The sequence below is a fragment of the Triticum aestivum genome, chromosome 5A (genome assembly GCF_018294505.1).
Source record: "Triticum aestivum cultivar Chinese Spring chromosome 5A, IWGSC CS RefSeq v2.1, whole genome shotgun sequence".
Classification (NCBI taxonomy): domain Eukaryota; kingdom Viridiplantae; phylum Streptophyta; class Magnoliopsida; order Poales; family Poaceae; genus Triticum; species Triticum aestivum.
This window is the reverse complement of record NC_057806.1, coordinates 712378886-712399659: the sequence shown is the minus strand read 5'-3', so window position 1 is coordinate 712399659 and position 20774 is coordinate 712378886. Positions and strand designations below refer to the sequence as shown.

The window sequence follows — 20774 nt, the reverse complement described above, 5'->3', positions numbered from 1 at the left end:
AAAAGAAAACACCACAAAGAAGTTTACAACACAGTGTACTGTATAAGTTCACTTTGCAGGGAAAGCTCTACAGCAAACAGAAGCACCTTAATTTGCAAGTAGGCATGATATCTCTATGCAAACTGAATAAAATGTTATTAATTGTTTGTATGCGAAACGAAACAGCTCATATCCAGGTGAGCATCTTTCAGTGATTTCTAGCTTAACTTGGTTAATTATACAAAACCAATGTCTTGGCTCAAACATGTTTTAGCTATCGTCTTCATCGTCAAAACAATGGTCATATTATACCCAATTACCCATATGAGATCAACTTCTAAAATTGGTTGGCTAGTGAGTCTTATTTTGTTCTGTGATTCCAAAAATCATCAAGATTGCTAGTTCACTTTGCATAGAGTAAATAAAATAAGCAGAATTTCGTGGCCTCAAATGGAAAGAACTGCACCAAAAGCAAAAAATAACATAAGAGAGTGTTAATATCACAAACCATGGAAAGTGCTTCCTGTTCAGATGAAGCCAGGTGTGCTGCATCTTTTTGCTGAAAAAGCACAGTAATTTACTGAGATATTGTTTCCAGTGTCAAGTAAAAGAAGAAGATAGCACAAGAGCAAAACCTGGAGTGCCTTCACACGATCCCACAGAGGGGGCAAATCGGTTAAGATGCTCTTAACTGTCAGCTGTGGGGCCTTTGTGTTCTTGAAAAATGAATGCTTTAGTAACTTCTCAGCTGTTGGCCGCTTAGTTTGATCTTTTACCAAGCACATTGCAACCATTTCCTTGAAAGACTGATTACAGCTGAAAAGCCTTCATTAGAAAGGTAAACATTGTAATCTGATATATCCAATCTGTAATAACAACTGAAGCGGCTTCCTAAGACAAGTAGGTATTGCTGTTAAAACATAACCACAAGACACAGGCCAAGAACTGGGCCAGTACTACCTTTGAGAATTTTCTATCGCGGTCATAGTCAAGACCTGGTGGTGCATTCTGAAGGGTCATGAGAAGAACCTGCATCCAACAAGGTAAACTGCAGTTAAACAGAAAGTTAACATACATGGGTTGCCACCTTCGACAATGCCCTTTACCAAGACACCAAACTGCTAACTGCTAACAGGACACCAAGGTGAAAATTTAAATAAAAGAACAACTGCAGAAGAAAAAGCAATTATGAAGCTGAGCAAACACTTGCTTGATAGTATTTGCTCTTTACCAAGACAGAAAAACTGGACAAGGACAGAAGTATTGTACTTTGCAAAAGAATGAAATAACTCATTACCTTCATGGGAGGGTACTTAGAGAAGGGAGCGTGGCCATGTGCAAGCTCCAGTGCAGTTATTCCAAATGACCATATATCAGCTCTGCACAGGGGGCAAATAGTCGTGAGCACACGTCACAAATGTAAAAAAGATTGCTAGCCTGATTTCTTGAAAGTAGGGATAGTGGTTCGGCATTTAATCTAATCATAAAATTCTGAGACGATACTTAAGTGACCCCTTTCAAAATACAACGGCATGGAAGAAAACATATAGAAATGAAAATAAAGAGTATTGCAATTATAAAGTGGACTGATGAAAAAGATAACTGTCAGAAAGATTGATAGCCTTATTTCTTCAAATTAGAGATAGTGATTGAGCATTTAATAGAAACATAAAATTCGAGAGACTACTTTAGTGACCACAGGCGTACTAATAATGTATGATTCCAATGTACATAGCTTGTTTATAGTTAAAAAATGACCAAATAAACTTGAAATACTGCATCTAAAGGTATTCTAGAGTAGCAAATATAACATGAGCATGATATTCAGAACATACTTGAAATTATAACCGGTTCCAGGCTGGAGAACCTCTGGAGCCATCCTGAACACCAAACAAAAGAAGATATCATACCAAACAGGGCATTTTCCTAAATCGTTCAGACTTATTGAGACTCTGAAAGGAGAAATTCGGAAAAACACAGGTACCAGCACGGTGTTCCCACAAACGTATTCCTGGATCTTTGCCTATCACCTCTGTCAAACAAGCAAGCAGATACACCAAAGTCCCCAAGCTTCACTACACCAGGGCTATCAACAAGGATATTGCCCGCCTGCACAAAGTTACATACATTGATCAGAAGCTCTGATAAAATGAGCAAAGGCAAACCTTATAGATCAGAAAAGGCCAACCTTAACATCTCGGTGGATATGTCCTTGGCCATGGAGGTAAGCCAGAGCCTTGAGTGTTTCTTTAAGAATAGAGCAGATAACAGGCTCCTCCAGGCCATCAGGATGTGCGACCTTCATTAGGTGTAAACATGAACCCTCTGCCATGAATGGCATTATGACCCAAAGGTTGTGATCGACAACAAATGAGCAATAAGCCTTGATGACATTAGGATGATCTATCAACTTCATAATCTGAGCCTCCTTGCGAACATCATCCTGGAAGGGACCTATAGATATCAGGTACCATTGCGAGGTCTGGTGTGAAATACACTACGAGTCATTTTGAGGAGAAAGGGAACACCAAGAGGGAAGAGCAGCAAACTACATGGGACTGAAAAAAGCAGTAAATATACAAATCCATTCACTATGAACACTTATTTTAATTTTCATTTGTAAGTATACAGTTTGGCTGGCGCTTGAGAAATGAGGAAGCGGTATTTCAGGGGATCAGGCCAACTAGAGAAAATATGTGCATCCACGATCCCTTGAAACTATAGAAAAAACCTAAAGCCTGATGCTACTAAAGCTAATAGTATTATTTATTTTGAGTGCAAAATAAATAAAAATATAAAAAGAGGCTGTAAATGGATGGATGGTCCCAGCTTCTTCACACAGGCAGAGCATCTCGAGTGCATCCATCCACAATAAATAAATAATACGCCTCCAAACAAATTTCCCACATACGTACTAGAGTAGAATCTAGCTGATCAAGTGAAGTAATCTATACCTTTATATTTGGTATAGAGGCAGGAAGGGGTGTGAGCGAGGGAAAATCGGAGAGAGACAGATAGATTCGGAGAATACAGAGAAAGAGAGAGAAAGCTCCTGACGCACGAGGTTACTGCTGATTCGGTCGAGATGGAGGCACTTGACGGCGATGGTGCGGTTGGCGGGGAGGAAGATGGCGCGGTAGACGACGGCGTTGGCGCCGAAGCCCACCTCCTCCATGAGCCTGTAGTCGTCCGCCGACAGGGTGAACTCCGAGACCGCCGCCAGCGAGGGCCGGCGCATGCTCCCGCCCCTCACCATCGCCGCCGGCTTGGCCTGGGCTGGGCTGGAGTGAGAGAGAGGAGGGGGAGGGGTCGTTGACTCGTGTCTTCCCTTCCCTTCCCTTCCCTTCCCTTCTCTTCCAACAGAGGAGAGGCGACGTGGCGGGCAGGCGAGCTGCTCTTGGCGGAACCCACGATGACCTGTGGGCCCCCTTCTGTGTGGTGCCCGTTTGACAGTGAGTGGCTGAGGGAGCGGGCGGTAGATATCATATCCGAGAGAGAGATCGTCTCGTCTGTCGGTCTGTGCCTCTTGTGAGTGGTGATGCCGCGCCTGGCTATCTCCTCGTACTCCGCGGGGAGGCCGCGCTCTGGCTTGGGCTTGACGAGGACGAAGCGGCCGGTGGGTGGGGAGGCGTTGGCGCCGCCGATGCGGACGCCGGAGCTGCGCGTGCGGGCACTGACCGGCGTGCCCTGGGGCTCCGGCTTGACGAGGCGGAGGCAGGGCGAGCCGCCGGACGACGAGGAGGACCCCCCGGTCTCCATGCGCCTCGGGGTCCAGGAGCTTCCCCGGCGGCGTGAGAAGGACGGGGATCGGGGTACTCGAGGCGCGGCGTGTTGCCGCCCTCGATGTACTCGAGGACGGCCTCCAACGTGCGCCCGGCACGCCGCCGGCGCTAATCCTCCACGCGCCGGGCACCCGCATGTCCGGCGGGACCGGGTACCCGGCCTCGTAAAGGAGGCGAGCCTCGTCTTCGCGGAGATGGCGGCGGCCGAAGCCGTTCGCCGCCGCGCCGTCACCAGAAGCTCTCGGCCATAGGTGGAGACGGCGAGAGAGAGGAGAGGGAGAAACGACGGCGAGAGAGAGGAGAGGGAGGAACGACGGCGGCGAGAGAGTGTGGTCGCCGAGCACGCTGGTGCGCGTCTTATATAGGCCGCGACGCCGCCCGTACGCGTGGCCGCCGTGTGTACGCATGGCGGGCGAGGGAGGGCGAGGGACGCGCGTCGTCCGGCCTTCACTGCACCGCCCGTGAGGCATCAATGGCGCAGGCTGACCGGCGCGGCAGCTTTGGCATTGATTCGCCGCGGGAAACGAGGCGATGAGGACGACGAAGGGGCGAGAAGAGAGCTGTGTCGCTGACGCGGCGGGCCCACGGCTTTTTCGCGCCAAAAAAGTTCGCCCGGCGCGGGAGCTTTGGCATTGATTCGCCGCGGGAAACGAGGCGATGAGGACGACGAAGGGGCGAGAAGAGAGCCGTGTCGCTGACGCGGCGGGCCCACGGCTTTTTCGCGCCAAAAAAGTTCGCCCGGCGCGGCAGCTTTGGCATTGATTCGCCGCGGGAAACGAGGCGATGAGGACGACGAAGGGGCGAGAAGAGAGCCGTGTCGCTGACGCGGCGGGCCCACGGCTTTTTCGCGCCAAAAAAGTTCGCCCGGCGCGGCAGCTTTGGCATTGATTCGCCGCGGGAAACGAGGCGATGAGGACGACGAAGGGGCGAGAAGAGAGCCGTGTCGCTGACGCGGCGGGCCCACGGCTTTTTCGCGCCAAAAAAGTTCGCCCGGCGCGGCAGCTTTGGCATTGATTCGCCGCGGGAAACGAGGCGATGAGGACGACGAAGGGGCGAGAAGAGAGCCGTGTCGCTGACGCGGCGGGCCCACGGCTTTTTCGCGCCAAAAAAGTTCGCCCGACGCCCCCAGCACGCCCCGTTCGGCCTGGGTCCGCCAGCGCTGTTTTCTGCCCAGGCCGGCGAAAATCGGGCTCCTGGGGCGCGATTGGGCCGATTTTTCGGCGCCGGCGCAAGAAAAACGCCTGGGGAGGCCTTCCCGGGGCGCGGCTGGAGATGCCCTTAGAAGGACAGTGGTATCGTCAACTCGTCGTGGTTCAAGTCCTAGACTTAACATTGGTGCTTGCATTATTTCTAAAATTATTTCGGGCTTCCAGCGATGTTCCTTCAAGGGAGGAGACGTTCTCGTCTGCCTGTGATGACTTTGTAAAATATGTAGATGCTATGCCGACATAGTCTCTCGGAGATGCTCATAGGGGTAGAGTGTACGTGTGTGCGCTGCCGCTCATAGGGAGGAGCGGCTACGATTGTGCTGTGCTAAAAAAAATGCTTTGCCGCGTGGGCATCATCAGATGAGTGTACAGGTCACCGGGCGAGCACAGAGGATTCGTGCTGTGCTGGTGTGGAGGCGGAGCGGACCAGCGTCGTCGGCATTCCGTGTTTGTTTAACAGCAGGCCCTCGGCCGACGCGTGGAGTGGAGTGGGCTGGGCTGGGCTGGGGACCGACCGTCCATGTGCAGTGCAGTAGTGGTCCCAAATTGTTTATTCCTCCACCGGGGGTCCTCGCTTCTTCTTCTCCTCCCAGAAAAAAAAAAGAAAAGAAAAGAAAAGAAATCGGAAAATGCCGGACAGACACCATCGGCAAGGACACCTACCACCACACCTTCTTCGAGATGCTCGGCAACTGGTCCTTCAGGGACTACTTCAAGGACGGGGCCATCGCATACGCATGACAACTACTCACACAGGTATGTTACCTATCAACCAATCTTCTTCCCTGATGAACCCACAAGCAGAAATAAGAATTGCTATTTCATATGTATGTACGTAATGTTTGTGCAGGTCTACAAATTGCCCACTGATAGGATTTATGCAACATACTTTGGTGGTGATGAGAAAGCTGGTCTTGTTCCTGACACCGAGTCGAAAGACATATGGTTGAAGTATTTACCGAATGAAAGAGTTCTGCCTTTCGGTTGCAAGGTACTATTCTGCTTGCTTTGTTGGTCGAGTTCCTGGCTGTTTTGGGCATTATGTTGTATCTTCGTTTCTGCCGGGCTTATACTGCTGTCTGAATGTCCCTATTAAAGAAGAGTATGACAACAATGCATTCTTTGAGCAGGATAACTTTTGGGAGATGGGCGACACAGGTCCTTGCGGCCGATGCACAGAGATTCATTTTGACCGTATTGGCAACCGTGACGCAGCCTCATTAGTCAATAATGATGACCCTACATGTATTGAGATATGGAATCTTGTGTTTATTCAGGTTAACATGCCAGTTACTCTGTTTTGTGCGTGCAACACTCCTATTTGCTTTTTATCTGTTCTACTATGCACTGACATTTGGCTATTTTAATACCCAGTTCAACAGGGAATCAGACGCTACTTTGAGATCCTTGCCAGCAAAACACGTTGACACTGGAATGGGCTTTGAGCGTTTAACTTCTACCCTTCAGAATAAAATGAGCAATTACGACACAGATGTATTCATGCCGTTATTTGATGCCATCCACAAGGTATTTTTCCCAGATGCGCACTTGCAGCTTCTTTTGTGCTTGTGAGTTGTGACTAGATTATTTTGCTGAAGCAATAAATTGTTGCCTAAAGTAAATGATATTCATTGTCAATCCGTTATGCATTATGAATGCAGCTGGCAGGCGCTGGAATTCAACCATACTCTGGTAAAGTAGGATCCGATGATGTTGGGAAAGTTGATATGGCATATAGGGTTGTTGCAGATCACATAAGAACCCTTTCTTTTGCTATTGCTGATGGTTCTCAACCTGGTGAGCTCATACTGTTTTCGTTGGGGACACATTATTTAAAACGATTGCCATCCATATAAGTATTATTTAGTTGTGTAAACAGATGGATAATAATAATAGTACATCTAAATGCCTTGTTAAGTTGCTTGCTGCATTACATCCTACACAATAGGATGTTTAAGTAGCTCTATCTCATATATGTCCACAAGTGAGAATAATAAGCTTGTGCGCTTGTGTTATTTTGGTTCCTCAAATATAAGTTCATTTGAAATTTATCATGCTCCCAAATTTTCTCTTACATATGTAAGATAATTTTTATTCAAGATATGGATGTGGCACTGGAATAAAATGAAGTTTATGGGCATAATAAAGTCACCAATTGTTTGTTATTTCCAATTTTGAAGAATTTGAATGAAAAAAAAGATAGATCACTGTACCGCCCATCTTCAGCCAAAATGACTAGTCACTCTACGGAGGCTAGTTGTTTTGAACCTGACTGATTAATTTTAGTTTAGGCATCCATGTGTCAAAATCACTAGTTTGGGGACCTGGGTTGCATTTCCTGTTTTAAGAAGAAATGCATTAATGCCCTTCATGTAAATATGAAGTCATAGATGCTAAATTTATGTGGGTTTAGTTCATTGCAGACCATTTTTTTTAGATTTCAGATGGGCCCCTACTGAGGAATGTTGTTTAGCAGTATTTTTACAATGTTTCAGGGCTTTGTTTTGTGTTATACAATGATGTTTCTTTGTTCTAATAGGAATTTTGCTGTAGGAAATGAGGGAAGAGAGTATGTTCTAAGGCGTATACTTAGACGTGCTGTTCACTTTGGTCATCAAAAATTGATGGCAAAGCAAGGATTTTTTAGCTCGTAAGAACTGTAACCTGCATCTGTTGTATTCTGTACTTTTTAGTTAATGGTATACTTTGCATAGCCTTTTGTTTACTCGGGATGCTAAACAGGCAATGTAAGGCTTATGAGGATGACTGTAGAGATGTCATATGACAAGAAGAAAAGAAACTATGCCACACAGGATTCTAGCTAATTTAAACTATGTTCTTAAAGCTAGTATTTGATATGCCATTGTTTTGTATCTTTCTTGTACAGCCTTGTAGATGTTTTTGTCCGAGTGATGGGTGATGTGTTTCCTGAGCTGAAGGACAATGAAAAGAAGATTAAAGATATAATTAAAGAAGAAGAGGCAAGCTTTGAGAACACTCTAGCGAAGGTAATATTGGTTGCCAGGAGTATTTGCATATCAGTGACATCAATTTGGCCCAAGTGATGTTTGTTGAAGTAATTTCATTGCAATCAAATCCGAGTGTTTGCACACTCTTAGGCAGTGTTTTATCCTTGTAAACATGTGTTAGTCTCAAAGTAATTTAGCTAGTTTGTTATCAGATAACCTAAATTGTTTTATCCTTGTAAACATGTGTTAATCTCAAAGTAATTTAGCTAGTTTGTTATCAGATAACCTAAATTTATGTTGTTGCCGGAGGCTCTGGGCCAGTTTATACCTTGTATATTCTGTACCGCTGTTTTGCTCGTGAGATACTGCTAAAGGCTTTATATATATAATATGTTAGCGTGCTGTGCTGAGTAACCAGGTAGTGTCTTGTTTTGAGGCAACACATTAAGGAACACATCCAGGGTGATGGTTTCAATCTTGGTTTACATCAGCTTAGTTCAATCACAATAATTAGCATACATGATAAATTGTTCTCATCTTTTCTATGAAATGACCATTAGTAATCCAATTTATTTGGTTTCCACATGGGCATGATTCTGTTTATCATGCTTATATTATGTTTCCACATTAGTTGGTTCCTACTAGGTGCCTTGCTATTGCGTTTCATTATAGCAACAGAGACTAAGAAGGCTTACAGTCGTAGTTTAGTTGACCGTTTTTTTTCTTAGAACCATCATAATATGTATTGTCCGTTCTTGTGGCTGTTCAGGTGGTTAACTGATTGTGCAGTTGTAATTTTCAGAGATATGAGAGATTTAAGAAAGCTGCAGATGCTGTCAAGGAGAATGGTGGGGCAGTACTTAGTAGCCAGGCAAGTGCTTTGGTTTTGAATTACCACCGTATTACTTGATTTATTTTGTTTTCACTAGAAGATGTTTGCACCTAAGCAGACTTTAGTTCGTTTGTTGTCTAAGCATATGTTGTGTTATCTCATGTTGATGTCCATTGGCAACTGAAAGTAGTTAGGAGATGATATAAATTATGAAGTTAGAGACAAGGTATCATGATTAATAAGATGTTGTCATCCATTTTCATTAAGTGAAGATTAATCTGAATATCTCTAGCCTTTCCTCACTCTCCAGTAGTCCTCGAAGCATTATTTTTAAGGCTTCCTACCTTGGACACTTAGGTGGCAAGGCGCCCTGACAGTGCATTGCAGTTTGCCAACCTTAAGTGCTTAGCTTTCAGGGCAGTGGGTGCTCACCTTAGGTCGCCTTACCGCCTTAAGAACAACGCCTGAGAATCTAACTATCCTGTCATGAAAATGGTTTGCTGGTAGGGGTGAAAATGGTTTGGATAGTTACAAACTGACCAAACCTCTTAACAATGGCATTAGGAACCAGAACTTGGATATCTGTCGGATACGTTGTCGGTAGTTATTCTCAGATGTCGTTTTAAATATTGTGTAGGCACTATCTGGTTAACTTGATCATATTCTCTATTGTGTCGTTCTAATTTCTATTCATTCCTTCGTATTCGAGAAACATGTCAAAAACTAAGGAATTTGACTATTTGCTAAACTTGATCATATTCTCTACAGTAATGTGGAATAATTTTTTTCCTCGTCCTTATGTTAAGAATGGGAGTTTACTGCATAGAAACATGTCTCTTAGATCATACTTCGGTTATGTTTATCAATGTTCTGTTACATCCTGCTGAACTTTTCAAGTTTATATTGCTATCTTTCATGTATTGCAACTGTTATTTGTACTTTCAGGATGCATTTGTTCTGTGGGACACATATGGCTATCCAATTGATTTGACGGAGGTTTGTTCTTCATGTTTTTGTCAGTAAATCTTATCAAATTAATTTGACAGTGCTATATTTTCATGTTTATGCTGTTGTTAAAGCTTTTATTGTCTGTTTTTCTTGGTATCGTCGTTGTTTCCTATCTCATAGGTCATGGCAGTTGACTTTGGGCTATCTGTTGACATGGAGGGTTTTAATGTTTCTATGGAAGAAGCAAGGCAAAAGGCTAGGAATGCTCGCTACAAGGTTGTATTTATTTCTTCTTAAATATAACCTAATTCTTCACTTGTGGTCTTTTATGATACCAAGTAATATTCCTGCTCTTTGTTGTTTAATAATGTTGTAATTAACTAAACTAAGCATCTCTTATATGCCACTGATACTCAATTGATTGGGCAACTTTTGTCTGTTACGGTTTATATATCATACTTATTTCTGATTTTGTTATATATGTTTTTCTTGCAGGCTGGCGGCAAATCTATTGTCCTGGATGCTAATGCTACATCGCAGCTGCGCAATCAGGGGCTTGCCAGCACAAATGATAGCTCGAAATTCCAACACGAGGTTAGATTATTTATTTATGGTTTGGCTATTAAGCACAGTTCCTTCCAATATTCAGTGCCTGTTTGGGATTTTGTAGAATTTCATTCTACTTTGGCCCAAAAATTTACAAAGCGATCCCCCTCTTCGAATCACCTTCAAGTTCTGAATTTACCTGGCTACTAGCTTTGATTGTTCTTGCACTGTTCATATTTTGCCTTGTGGTTAAACACTTGTACATTGATTATGGCTGATGTACCTAAATTTTTTTTTGCAGGTACATAGCAGTGTGGTGAAAGCTATCTATACTGGCTCAGAGTTCATAGCCTCTGCATCTGGTGATGAAGATTTTGGTCTTGTTTTGGAAAGCACAAGCTTCTATGCAGAACAGGGTGGTCAGGTACAACTTCACTTTCAACAGTGTCATGTTGGTGTAGTTGAATGAAAATGTCAAGTGCAATCACCTCTTGAGTTGCAATCATGCAATGAATTGTCAGCTCACCTACTGAATAAGCATGACATTCAATTTTTTTAATGTAATTGTCATGTGGGGCCATTACTACAGGAGGATTACTTTGGAATTAATAGTTTGGAATTTTTTAATGTAATAGTTTGGATTACTTTGGAATTTTTTTGAACACTTTTTAGCTTATCTAATACTTGAATTAATAGTTGGATGATTGTGTTATTTTGTCTTATTATTACTTTGGAATCTTCTTTTGGAGAGTCGTGGTCTGAAAACCCGACAGGAGGTGACAGGTATTTAGCTACTTCGTTTAATGCTTGAGTATATTCGGTCATATAATTATGAGATAATCAAGGTTTTAACCTCTTGCACCAACTTTTTTATTTCAAGTATATCTTGTCTTGAATCAGTGCGTGTGAGTGACTCTTTGCCTTTACTTAAGTAACGGCCTATTGATAACACTTCTTCTTTAATATAATCGTTATTCTTGGAAACTGTATTCTGTCTTGCTTTTGCTTCCTCTAGCTTATGTAAAGCTAGATCAATTTTATTATTCAAACCTGAATACTTATCAGCAAGCTTTTGGTATTCTTTGAATAAACTTTCAAATTTTTGGTCTAAATTATCTTGTCTTTTTCCCCAAGATATGTAAAAGTTATATATCAAATCAACAACCGTATTTAACTGGCTATGAGATGAATGCCAGATATGCTCTTCAGAAGGATTTACTCTACACCTTATATTTAGATTTTCCTTAGTATTAATTACTTTACCTGCGCTAACTTTTAAGTTTAAATATTTTAACCTTTCAATGATTAAACGCTGGACCTCATAGTAACTATATATATATATAAAATCCCATATATGTTTGGTATATATATATATATATATATATATATATATATATATATATATATTATGCTCCTCTCCTCTAAAGGTAGGTAGCTTAATTTGTTGAGGCTCTCATATGGCAAGAGTTGTTCATCAGTAGGAGTAAATCATATCAATTTGTGTGACTTGAATTGTCAAAATCGGTGAATTTGTTTCTTGTGCAGTTGTGGCACCATCTTGAGACCTAGTACAACTGGAATTAACTAGGCAGGGCAAAGCAAAGCAAAGCTAGCTTGCTGGGTCCTTTTCAATCCACTTTCAAGGTGGAAAGCAAGCAGACTTGCACAATAACATCCACAACCACAATAAGCTAGGTGCAACATTCTTGTTTTCTTCATATATTACACTACAGGTGACAGGCCTCCACATGCCCTGCCACTTAATGTCGACAAAACGCACGCACTGACTACTATATCTTTGACAGATTGGGCCGTAAGTTTATGATGTCATGCCCAAATTCGACAAGCATAAATACATTAGGTGGACGGTAACCATAGGATGATGACTATTCCCAAGTCGTCTACCAGTTCAAGAATCAGAGTCACTTTCTGTATCGGAATGCACGTCAAACGGTCTATTTTTTGTTCATGTTTGCCTCAAGTGGCGGCATATGATCATCGTCGTCTTCATCAGAGTTGTGCTCTTCCTCAGCCTGTGATGTCGTTCCTTGTGGCCCTGTCGCCCACCCATTGGGACTTGACTTGAAGATAGCCGGCCTGGCATAAGAAAGATGAGTGAATCAGTAACAAGCTAACAATCCTGATTTTATCAAGTAGATAGACTACTGATGCAGAGCTCGTACGAAAACCAACAAACTGGCACATTATTATTACAAGACCTTCTGGAAATATTTTAGGATCTTCATTACTCCCTCCGATCCACATTAATTGTCGCTTATTTAGTACAATGGAGTATTAGAATTTTGCCATCAACTTATATCACATCAACATTTTCATATAGTATCAGTGCTCGGTATCATTTCCATGTTCCATCAGAGCATGCAAAACCAGAATCAAACCATTTAGGCTGTTTGCCCTAATATTTTGTTTTTACCACACCATTTAGGCTGTTGAAATGCAGCACTGGCTACCACCTACCAGCATATCACATGGAAAGTGAATTTGATCCGATTTTTTAGAAAATTGGAAGGTTAAACAACTATAGTGTTTCCAAGCCATCGTATGCATACATTATAGTCCCTCCGTCGCATATTAATTGATGCTCGAACAGATGTATCTAGCACTGAAATGCGTCTAGATACATTCATTTGAGCGTCAGTTAATATGGGACAGAGGTACTATTACTAAAACAGCCAGACAAACTACCACAAACTGGGAAGTAGGTCATAATATCAGATTACAAGCAACCACAGCAGACATATAGTTAAGTACTCCCTCCGTCCCATAACATAAGACCATTTTGCAACCTAACATAGCTTGCAAAATGATGTTATATTATGGGACGGAGGGAGTAACAGACAGCTATCATAAACCCAAGAAATTTAGACATATTGCCAGGACTAGGCTAGGAGGGTGTATTCTTACAAATTAAATTCTATCGCGACAAAAGGAAGTCTTGAGTTGTGCCTAGAATTGGAAAATTATTATTGTACATCTTGGCCTGGGTGATAGAAGTAGAACACACTACATACAAGCCTATACTGCAGCTTGGTAAGTAGGATATATTGCTAGGACTAGGACAGGTCTCCAGTACATACAAACTTGTCCTAGAATTTGCATACTTGCATTTAGGGGACATAAATCCACTCCAAGTAAGTAGTAACTAGCTAATGTTTACTTTGTCAACAAGTAGTTAGTGCAGTAAATATTCATTGAGGGAGCAGCAGAGCAGAGAGTGACCATTGGCCGGATTTCTCGAGGGCGCGAACCTGGTCGTGAAAGAGGACGCGTGAGACGACACAGGCTATCTTGCTTCCAGATTCGAGAGCCTCGTCCCTGCCAATAGCATCCAGAACCACGAAATTCCCTGCACATTCACTCATTCATTCATTCATTCATTCATTCATTCATCATCATCATCATCATCAGGTGTAAGTTAGTGGCAAACAAAAGGAGCATCATCATCAACTGACTGACCGTTCTTGATCCAGAAGCTCTTGTGAGACTTGACGCCCTCGCCGTCGGTCACCTAAAACCAGCACGGCGGCAGAGTGAGTGAAAAGCAAGAAGCAATTTTTAAGAGAGAGGGAAAGAAGGTAAGAAGGTACCTCGATGAGGTTTGAGCCGCGTAGCGTGACGACCTGCATGATGCTCTCGCCCTCCGCCAGCGTCACCGCGGTGCCCTCCCCGCACGCGCGCCACAGGTTCTTCCTACCGCCCTTCATTCTTGCCCTCCTCAACGGACGAACGGACCACCGACAGAGGGAAGGTTCTGCTTCTGGTGCTGGTGCTGGACTCAACACTGCTGCGGTGCTGCCTGCCCACAGGGAAGGAGGCGGACGGCGGCGAGCTAGCGGCGGCATCGGCGGCGGGTGTGCTCTGGTGGGGAACTAGTTAGGGTAGGAGGACTGCATGCAGAACGTCAGCACATAACACGCCCAGCCCACCACGTGATGTGATAGTGGGCCTTCCAACCTTGGGCCTTTATTTAGCAAATCAATGGCCCCTCTAAACATTATTTATAACACTACTTCAAATGAGCGTTTACAAATTTTATAAAAAAATCATTTTAGTTCTGACAATTTTATATTCTTAAGGTCCTTTTTCAAAATGTTTATGCTGTAACGATATCCAGCTCAAAACAGCGCATGTCCATGGTGTAACCAACAAAATTGGTATAGAGTGGTAAATTCATGAATCCATGCAGAGACAATAGAGTAATTATAATTGAGGCAGAGCTATGTGTTAAGATGATGAGGGACCCCCACCATTGAACCAACTTACAATTACCTCAAAAAAAAAAGAACCAACTTATGAAAACTAGTATAACAACAACAACAACAACAACAACAACAACACACAGGTTGTGATTCATTCATTCATTCATTCACTGCAACTCTGCAGTACGTACCAACTAGTATAAAGTACAAATACTACAAACAAACAAAGTTACACACAAGTCGGTCATCACTAGAGCAATGCAAATGCAATGGCGTCCCGTCCCCGTCCCGTCTCATCTCATCTCATCTCATCTCATCTCATCTCATCTACTACAACACACGCACCTAAACGCTCGCAGCCTACCTCACCTCACCCACCCCTTGGTCTTGTTGCTGCTCGCCGCCGCCTGCTGCTGCTGCTGCCTGGTCATCCTGGAACCAGGAGCCACCACCACCTTCTGCGCAGCAGCAGCCGCCGACGTCCAAGGCCTCGCCGGGATCGACGCCCTCTTCGACCTCACCTCGCCGCCCTGCAGGCTCCTCTTCCTCGCCACGGCGGCGGCGGCAGCAGGGAGCTGGTTCTCGACCTCACCCTGCATGCTGCTCCTCTTCCGCCCGGCGTTCTGCCTGCCACCGCCACCGCCACCGCCACCCGCACGAGGGTGGCTCTCCTCCCCTTTCCTCTTCCTCTCGTTCACGACGGCCGCCTCCGGGGCAAACAGGGAGCGCTTGTTGGCCGAGTCGGAGCTCCTCAGGATGCGGCGGTGCTGCTGCGCCTTCTCGCTCATCGCCTCCTCCCTCGCACAACAAGCCGGCACCACGTTTGTCTCCACAGGGGTGGCAGGAAGAACCCTTGTGACTAGATTATTGTTTGAGGGTTCAGGCATCGTCGTGCTACTAGTGCCTTGAGGCTTTGGTTCAGGCATCATCGTGCTACTAGCGTCTTGAGGTTTTGGGTCAGGCATCGTGCTTGCGTCTTTGAGTTTTGTCATCTCCTGCAGCTTCTTCTCGAGGTCGAGCAGCTGAAATAACATGGACACAGGCATCAGGCTCTGCATTACTAACTAGTGTAGTGCCCTCCAAATGTAAGGCAAGAAATGAGAGCAGAGCTCTGAGAAAAGGCTAAGCCACCTTGCTCTGAAGCATTGACTCTGTTTTCTGTGCTTCCAAGAGTTCTTGCCCCATTTCCATTGCCTGCACATTTCTTAGTTTTATGAATGATGATGAATAATATACAAGTGTCAGCTACCCGGTGGTTTCAGAATCTACACCAGCATGGATGATCAAAGAAACCAAATACGTGCAGATGCAGCGCAGCTAGGAAACAACCAACCTTTGATTCTGCAGCTGATCTTTGCTCTTCCTGCTCCTTTAGTTTCAGCTCCACCTCCTCAATCTGAAACAAGAAAAAGGCACATAATCAAATCAACCCAAGTCTCTTGTTGTTAATAATGCCCATTGATTGATGATTGTTATCCAGGTAAAAGATTCAATTGAGTTCTGTACCGTTTGCTTAAGAGCTGCGACCTCAGAGTCTGACTGCTGCTGCTGTCCAAGCTTACGCTCCAACTCCACTATCTGCAACAGGATAGCATTATTATCTGCCTTACCTTACACAAATTACTAGCTGTTAACGACATTAATTAACCACTTCCAATTCCTACGTTACCTTGTGCTGTAGCGCAGTACATGCTTCTTCCTTCTCCTTAAGTTTTCCAGAAAGCTGACTCTTTTCCGACGTAATTTGAGAATGCATCTTAGAGTCTAGTTGGCTTTCAAGCTCCTTCACCTTCAATCAAGTTATTACAGAAAGTCTGTCAGCCACAATTTACAAGTGAAGAAAAGCAGTCTAGAAGAGTCAACACAAGATTCAGTCAGATATTTGAAACTGAAACATTAGCCTCCTCCTCAACTGCACATACCTTGTCTTGCAAGTTTTTGTAAAGCTGCTCTTTTCCCTTGGCTTTACTCTCTAAATTTTGACAGTTCTCTTCCAGCTTTCTCAAAGATTCCTCCTTAAGCTTGGCTTCCTGCTTAGACCTTTCAAGCTGACACACGTTCACCCAGCAGAAATACCCATCAGTTCAGCTTCAAGCAGGCGCAGAACTAAGAAGCTTCAGCAGAAGGCAATACCGACACTCACCATCTGTTTGACCTTTTGAAGCTCGGCTGTGTCCACCTGCTTCTTTGCTGGGCCCAGTTCTATACCACGGACACGGCTTGCAAAGTTCAACGAACTCAAGGTTTCCGACGCATCATTGTCGGATGGGCTAATTTGCACAAACATTAGGGCTTTCGAATCCCCTCCTGTTACCGCAATTGTGGAGAAGAACAGAAAAAAGCAAATTAATCACGTAGCCAAGTGAGAGAATGCAAGAGGAACAGAAATGGTTAATATTTGGTATATTGTTGATGTGGTATTTGTTCCACAGCAACAAACAGATCAAGTTACCTAAAGAGTCTTGGAGCAAGTGCGTCAGCTTGGAATTCCTGGGCAGAAGAAAAGCATCAAGACAGTGAGAAAACAGGAGCTGATAGGTGCAAACCCGTTACTGACTCAGAGTGCAAACCTGTAAGGGATGTGGCTGCTTCTGGAAGCAAGAGCAGAAATGACATCCCCTAAAGCAGAAAGCGACCTGTTGATATTTTGTGCTTCCTTGAGCCGATCACCTTGCGCGTCTGTCTTGGCTAACCGCTCGCTTCCAGCAAGATCAACTAACCAAAGCTTACTTCTTGTACAGTCCCCATTTATCAGGTTCTTTGCTCTAACCATGATACAAAGCATGCTGAAAAAAATGATAAAGGTCAAACCATTTTTACCACAAGCAGGAAGGTACTCCATGGAGAAATGAAAAATAATGTTAGTTATGACCAACCAGTGTGAGCGACTGCTGTGTTCATTCACATTGTTTGACCCTACAGCCCTCGAATTGCTTCCAGTTTGTAAGACATCCCAAACTTCATTTATGTCCTCAACTTTGGCCTCAACTATGCCGGGCACATGATGGGATCCTTCACCTGCTTGTTTGATCTCCAACCTACATATGCAAAGATACACAGGTTACCACAACATGGTACTATTGTGAACAAAAAAATAAGGAAGGGTGCCAAAGGGAAGTGGCTGTACTTCTTAGATGAACTATTGTGAAACAAAATGAAGGGTACTAAAGGGAAGTGATTTACTTCTTAGATGAAGGGGATGTTGCAAGGAGGTCTCTGATTTGTTCATTGTACACCTCAAGCACACTAACAGATATGTTGTACGTGACAGTGTCTTTTCTCTCCTCAGCAATCTTGAACAACTCCTCCAGAGTTCTATAGTTTACTCCTCTGTTCCTTTCAGTCCCTTCCATGGTGAAGGTCTTCCCGGTTCCTGTTTGTCCGTATGCAAATATGCATACATTGTATCCATCTAGCACTGACGTGACTAGTGGAGATGCATCGGCGTAAACCTCAGCTGTTCATGGATACAACTTGTATATTAGACAAACAAAGAAAATTTTATGATTGGAAACTCCAACATTACTTGGAAGTATAAACTAGAATTAGCAACATTCGCATTGTAAGAACAGTTGTGAAAGACAACAAAAAGCTAATACAGGCTCCATAGTACCAAGAGATACCTTGGTCATCCTTTGGGGTGTAGACTCTGTCAAACTTGAATGTCTTTTTTGCTGTTCCACCATTTATAATCCCAATGTCGCCATCATTTGCTCCATCAAAATCTACAACACATTTGCACCCTGACGATGTCTCAACTTTGCTCAAGGGGCGGCATCTGCAGAAAACTCTAATATTTCCTGAAATAAAAGAGATAGCCAGAGTCATTGTCCCGACCAAATTCTGGAAATGAGTGTAAGCATCTGAATACAGAGGGGGCAATAGGCACCTTTTGTCTCCTGGACAATATTATGAAGTTTCTTTCTCTTGGCCATCTCCTCGTGGTACTTCATTTTCAGATCGTCACACTGTGCAACTGCAATACCAAAAACATGCAATGCTTTGTTAAATACTTGAAAAGCTGTGTAACAATCCCACTTCAGAGTCAGGTATTACCTAAGGCTCGAACAGCTTCAATCATCTTACTCAAATCAGGAATCGCGTGCGCACAGTCGTGTGCTTCAAGAGATAACAGTGCTTGCTCTTGTTTCATGGCCTGAGTATTACGAAGATACAATTAGCAGCAGCTACAGCAACCATTTACCATTTCTTGTGGTTGTTGTGATCTTGCAGACAGTAAATCAGAGCATTACCTTGATTTTGCTCTCCAAGTTAGATATGGCAGCAGCCCATAGTTTCTTGTCATTTTCGTAGTTCTGAGAAACTTTTCTTAGTTGGTCCGTTTGTGTGTCAAGGACTTGTTCTGCAAGTTATTATATTATATATTAGAACAATCATATACCTATATAAGCAAAACAAGGATAGGACGATGTTTAATGCAATAGTCTGGTACTTACCAAAATTATCAGTTTGCACAAGCTTTTGGTGAAGCTCCATCTTAAGCCTGTCAAGTTCTTGATTGGTAGATTCTACTAAAGACCACGCCATGGAGCACTCGTCAGACTTGATGGAGCACTGGCTGGTTAGCTCCTCGATCTGTTTTTCGTACTTTGAGATGAGTTTAGCTGTCCTTTTCTGCAATTTGGGTACATTGATCATGTATCAGGATTACATACATGAGATAGGATGGTAAAACAGTTTGTGAGAAAAACTGACCTGAATAGGTGAAGAAATCTCAACATCAGTTAAGCATTTTTTGCATAAGCCACTCCCGCGTGCACCTAACTTTGCCGCTGCATGTTCAACGCAAAGATTATTTATCGACGGGAAAGGAATGCAAGCTTGTGAATGAGCACATACATTGTTTGCATCTAAAATAAATAAACCAGCTACCTGGTGTTGCTGGGGATTTCCGAATGCAGATGCCACAAACCATGGGGTTTCCTCTTACTCCCTTGAAATCGATGATGATAGCACCATTGCTCCCGACAAAAGCCCTGATGTCAAGAACCTGAAGGGGCCTGTTACCTCCGACCACCTTGAACACATCAAGTTGAGACAAAATCTGTGAAGAAAAAGGCAGACTGTTTGAGCCACCAGATGTGGATAAGGAAAGCATGCAACGAAATTTATGAGAGAAACAAGTGGGTGAGCTTGCCTTGTCTTGTTGCACGAGGACATCAAAAGATCTGATTCCTGTTGGCCCGGCAGTGTGCACTATCTCCGCGAAATGCAGATCCAGGTAATAGTCTCCAGGGGCAAGGCCGTCGAATGTGTAGGTGAAATCGCCGTAGCGTGCCGAGCTGTAGAGCGAGGGATAGTCGCCGCCTTCAACTATGGTCTCGGATGTCTCTATCGACTCCCCTCCTTGAAAGAAAGAGTCGCTGGAAAACAAGTTTGCAGAGGGATGGTCGCCTTGGATGGCGCACCCGCCGGAGTTGACGAACAGGACGCATTCACCTGGTTGAGAGAGAGAGAGAGAGAGAGGGCTACAGAAATGAGATTTATTTATTATGAATCTTGCAAGTAGCCAGATCTCATCTACTAGTTGCGAATTGCGATACACGGACGGACGGACGGACAGCGGGAGCCAAATCCACGCTCTCTTGAAACTAATAGCCAAGCAGGGGAAGGGGAAGGGAAGAAGGGGAAGGGGAAGGGGAGGGGAGCAGCACCTGCGCGGCAGTCGGCCCGCCTGAGGCCGGAGACGGCGACGCGCGGGCCGGAGACGAGGATCATGGACTCCGCCTCCGCCTCCGCCTCCTGCGGCGGGTTGGGCGCGGGGTCGGGGTCGGGGTCGACGCCCGCGGTCCAGGTGAAGTCCATGGGGTCGTCGCCCGCCGCGCTCGCCGCGTCGCCTTCCATCGGGTCCATGGGGTCGGAGCCGCCGCGAGAGGAGGATGGAGGAGATGGATTTGGATTCGGATTTCGAAAAATATGGATATGGATGGGTTGCTGCCGCTGTGTGTGTGCTCGGCTTCGGCTTTGCCTATGCAAACTGTTGGGCAAAACGCGTAGCATCAACTGCCTTGAATCCGAACCAAGGGAGGGAATAGAAAGATGCCACCAGACTTCTTTAAATCCGAAGCAAGGGAAGGATGACTCTGTTGGTTCTTGAGGACGAGTGCTTGTCGGTGAGGAAGGAAAAGAGAAGAAATTTGCACCAAGAGGGGAGGGGAGGGAAGGAAGGAATCCGTCGGTGATGCATTGCTCGCCACCGCCACCGTCGGACTGCCTTGAATCCGAACCAAGGGAGGGAATGGAAAGATGCCACCAGACTTCCTTGAATC

The 20774-nt window shown here is 44.4% G+C and overlaps 4 protein-coding genes across 10 annotated transcripts in view; 1 reads left to right on the top strand and 3 right to left on the bottom strand.

The window, feature by feature from the left end:
- LOC123106209 (germinal center kinase 3) overlaps positions 1-3346 on the bottom strand; it is an 8415-nt gene extending 5069 nt beyond the window's left edge. For 2 of the 5 annotated variants that reach the window (XM_044528434.1, XM_044528435.1), the window contains exons 1-8: positions 3041-3346; positions 2168-2422; positions 1964-2088; positions 1815-1859; positions 1277-1358; positions 940-1008; positions 615-785; positions 488-538 (exon numbers count right to left, since the gene is read on the bottom strand). In XM_044528434.1, the coding sequence (XP_044384369.1) occupies positions 488-538; positions 615-785; positions 940-1008; positions 1277-1358; positions 1815-1859; positions 1964-2088; positions 2168-2422; positions 3041-3235 (993 nt within the window). In that variant the 5' untranslated portion in view covers positions 3236-3346. Of the gene's footprint in view, positions 1-487; positions 539-614; positions 786-939; positions 1009-1276; positions 1359-1814; positions 1860-1963; positions 2089-2167; positions 2462-3040 lie in introns of all 5 variants that reach the window. The other 3 variants (XM_044528432.1, XM_044528433.1, XM_044528436.1) reach the window with 2 other exon arrangements.
- A 2304-nt stretch (positions 3347-5650) lies between these two features.
- Positions 5651-10758, top strand: LOC123101889 (alanine--tRNA ligase). Its single transcript, XM_044523134.1, has 12 exons — positions 5651-5704; positions 5820-5960; positions 6100-6246; positions 6344-6496; positions 6631-6766; positions 7523-7619; positions 7857-7977; positions 8741-8809; positions 9716-9766; positions 9899-9994; positions 10214-10312; positions 10566-10758. The coding sequence occupies exons 1-12, from the start codon at positions 5651-5653 to the stop codon at positions 10731-10733; spliced, it is 1332 nt and encodes a 443-aa protein (XP_044379069.1). The 3' UTR covers positions 10734-10758.
- A 1461-nt stretch (positions 10759-12219) lies between these two features.
- On the bottom strand, positions 12220-13989 carry LOC123106208 (probable RNA-binding protein EIF1AD). Its single transcript, XM_044528431.1, has 4 exons — positions 13873-13989; positions 13742-13793; positions 13505-13631; positions 12220-12361 (listed from the first exon to the last, which is right to left on the bottom strand). Exons 1-4 carry the CDS (start codon positions 13987-13989, stop codon positions 12220-12222), a joined length of 438 nt encoding a protein of 145 aa, XP_044384366.1.
- Positions 13990-14606: 617 nt separating this feature from the next.
- On the bottom strand, positions 14607-20501 carry LOC123106207 (kinesin-like protein KIN-14E). Of its 3 annotated transcripts, XM_044528430.1 has the most exons (20): positions 20160-20493; positions 19643-19944; positions 19378-19549; positions 19201-19277; positions 18942-19119; positions 18738-18847; positions 18541-18640; positions 18374-18460; positions 18108-18284; positions 17668-17941; positions 17361-17522; positions 17055-17270; positions 16937-16974; positions 16628-16791; positions 16407-16532; positions 16154-16273; positions 15991-16062; positions 15818-15880; positions 15616-15678; positions 14607-15506 (listed from the first exon to the last, which is right to left on the bottom strand). In XM_044528430.1, the coding sequence occupies exons 1-20, from the start codon at positions 20356-20358 to the stop codon at positions 14850-14852; spliced, it is 3357 nt and encodes a 1118-aa protein (XP_044384365.1). In that variant the 5' UTR covers positions 20359-20493; the 3' UTR covers positions 14607-14849. The 3 variants fall into 3 exon arrangements, with proteins under 3 accessions (XP_044384365.1, XP_044384363.1, XP_044384364.1); XM_044528428.1 differs by having other exon boundaries at positions 17055-17522; positions 20160-20500; XM_044528429.1 differs by lacking the exon at positions 15991-16062 and having other exon boundaries at positions 17055-17522; positions 20160-20501.
- Positions 20502-20774: the final 273 nt, after the last annotated feature.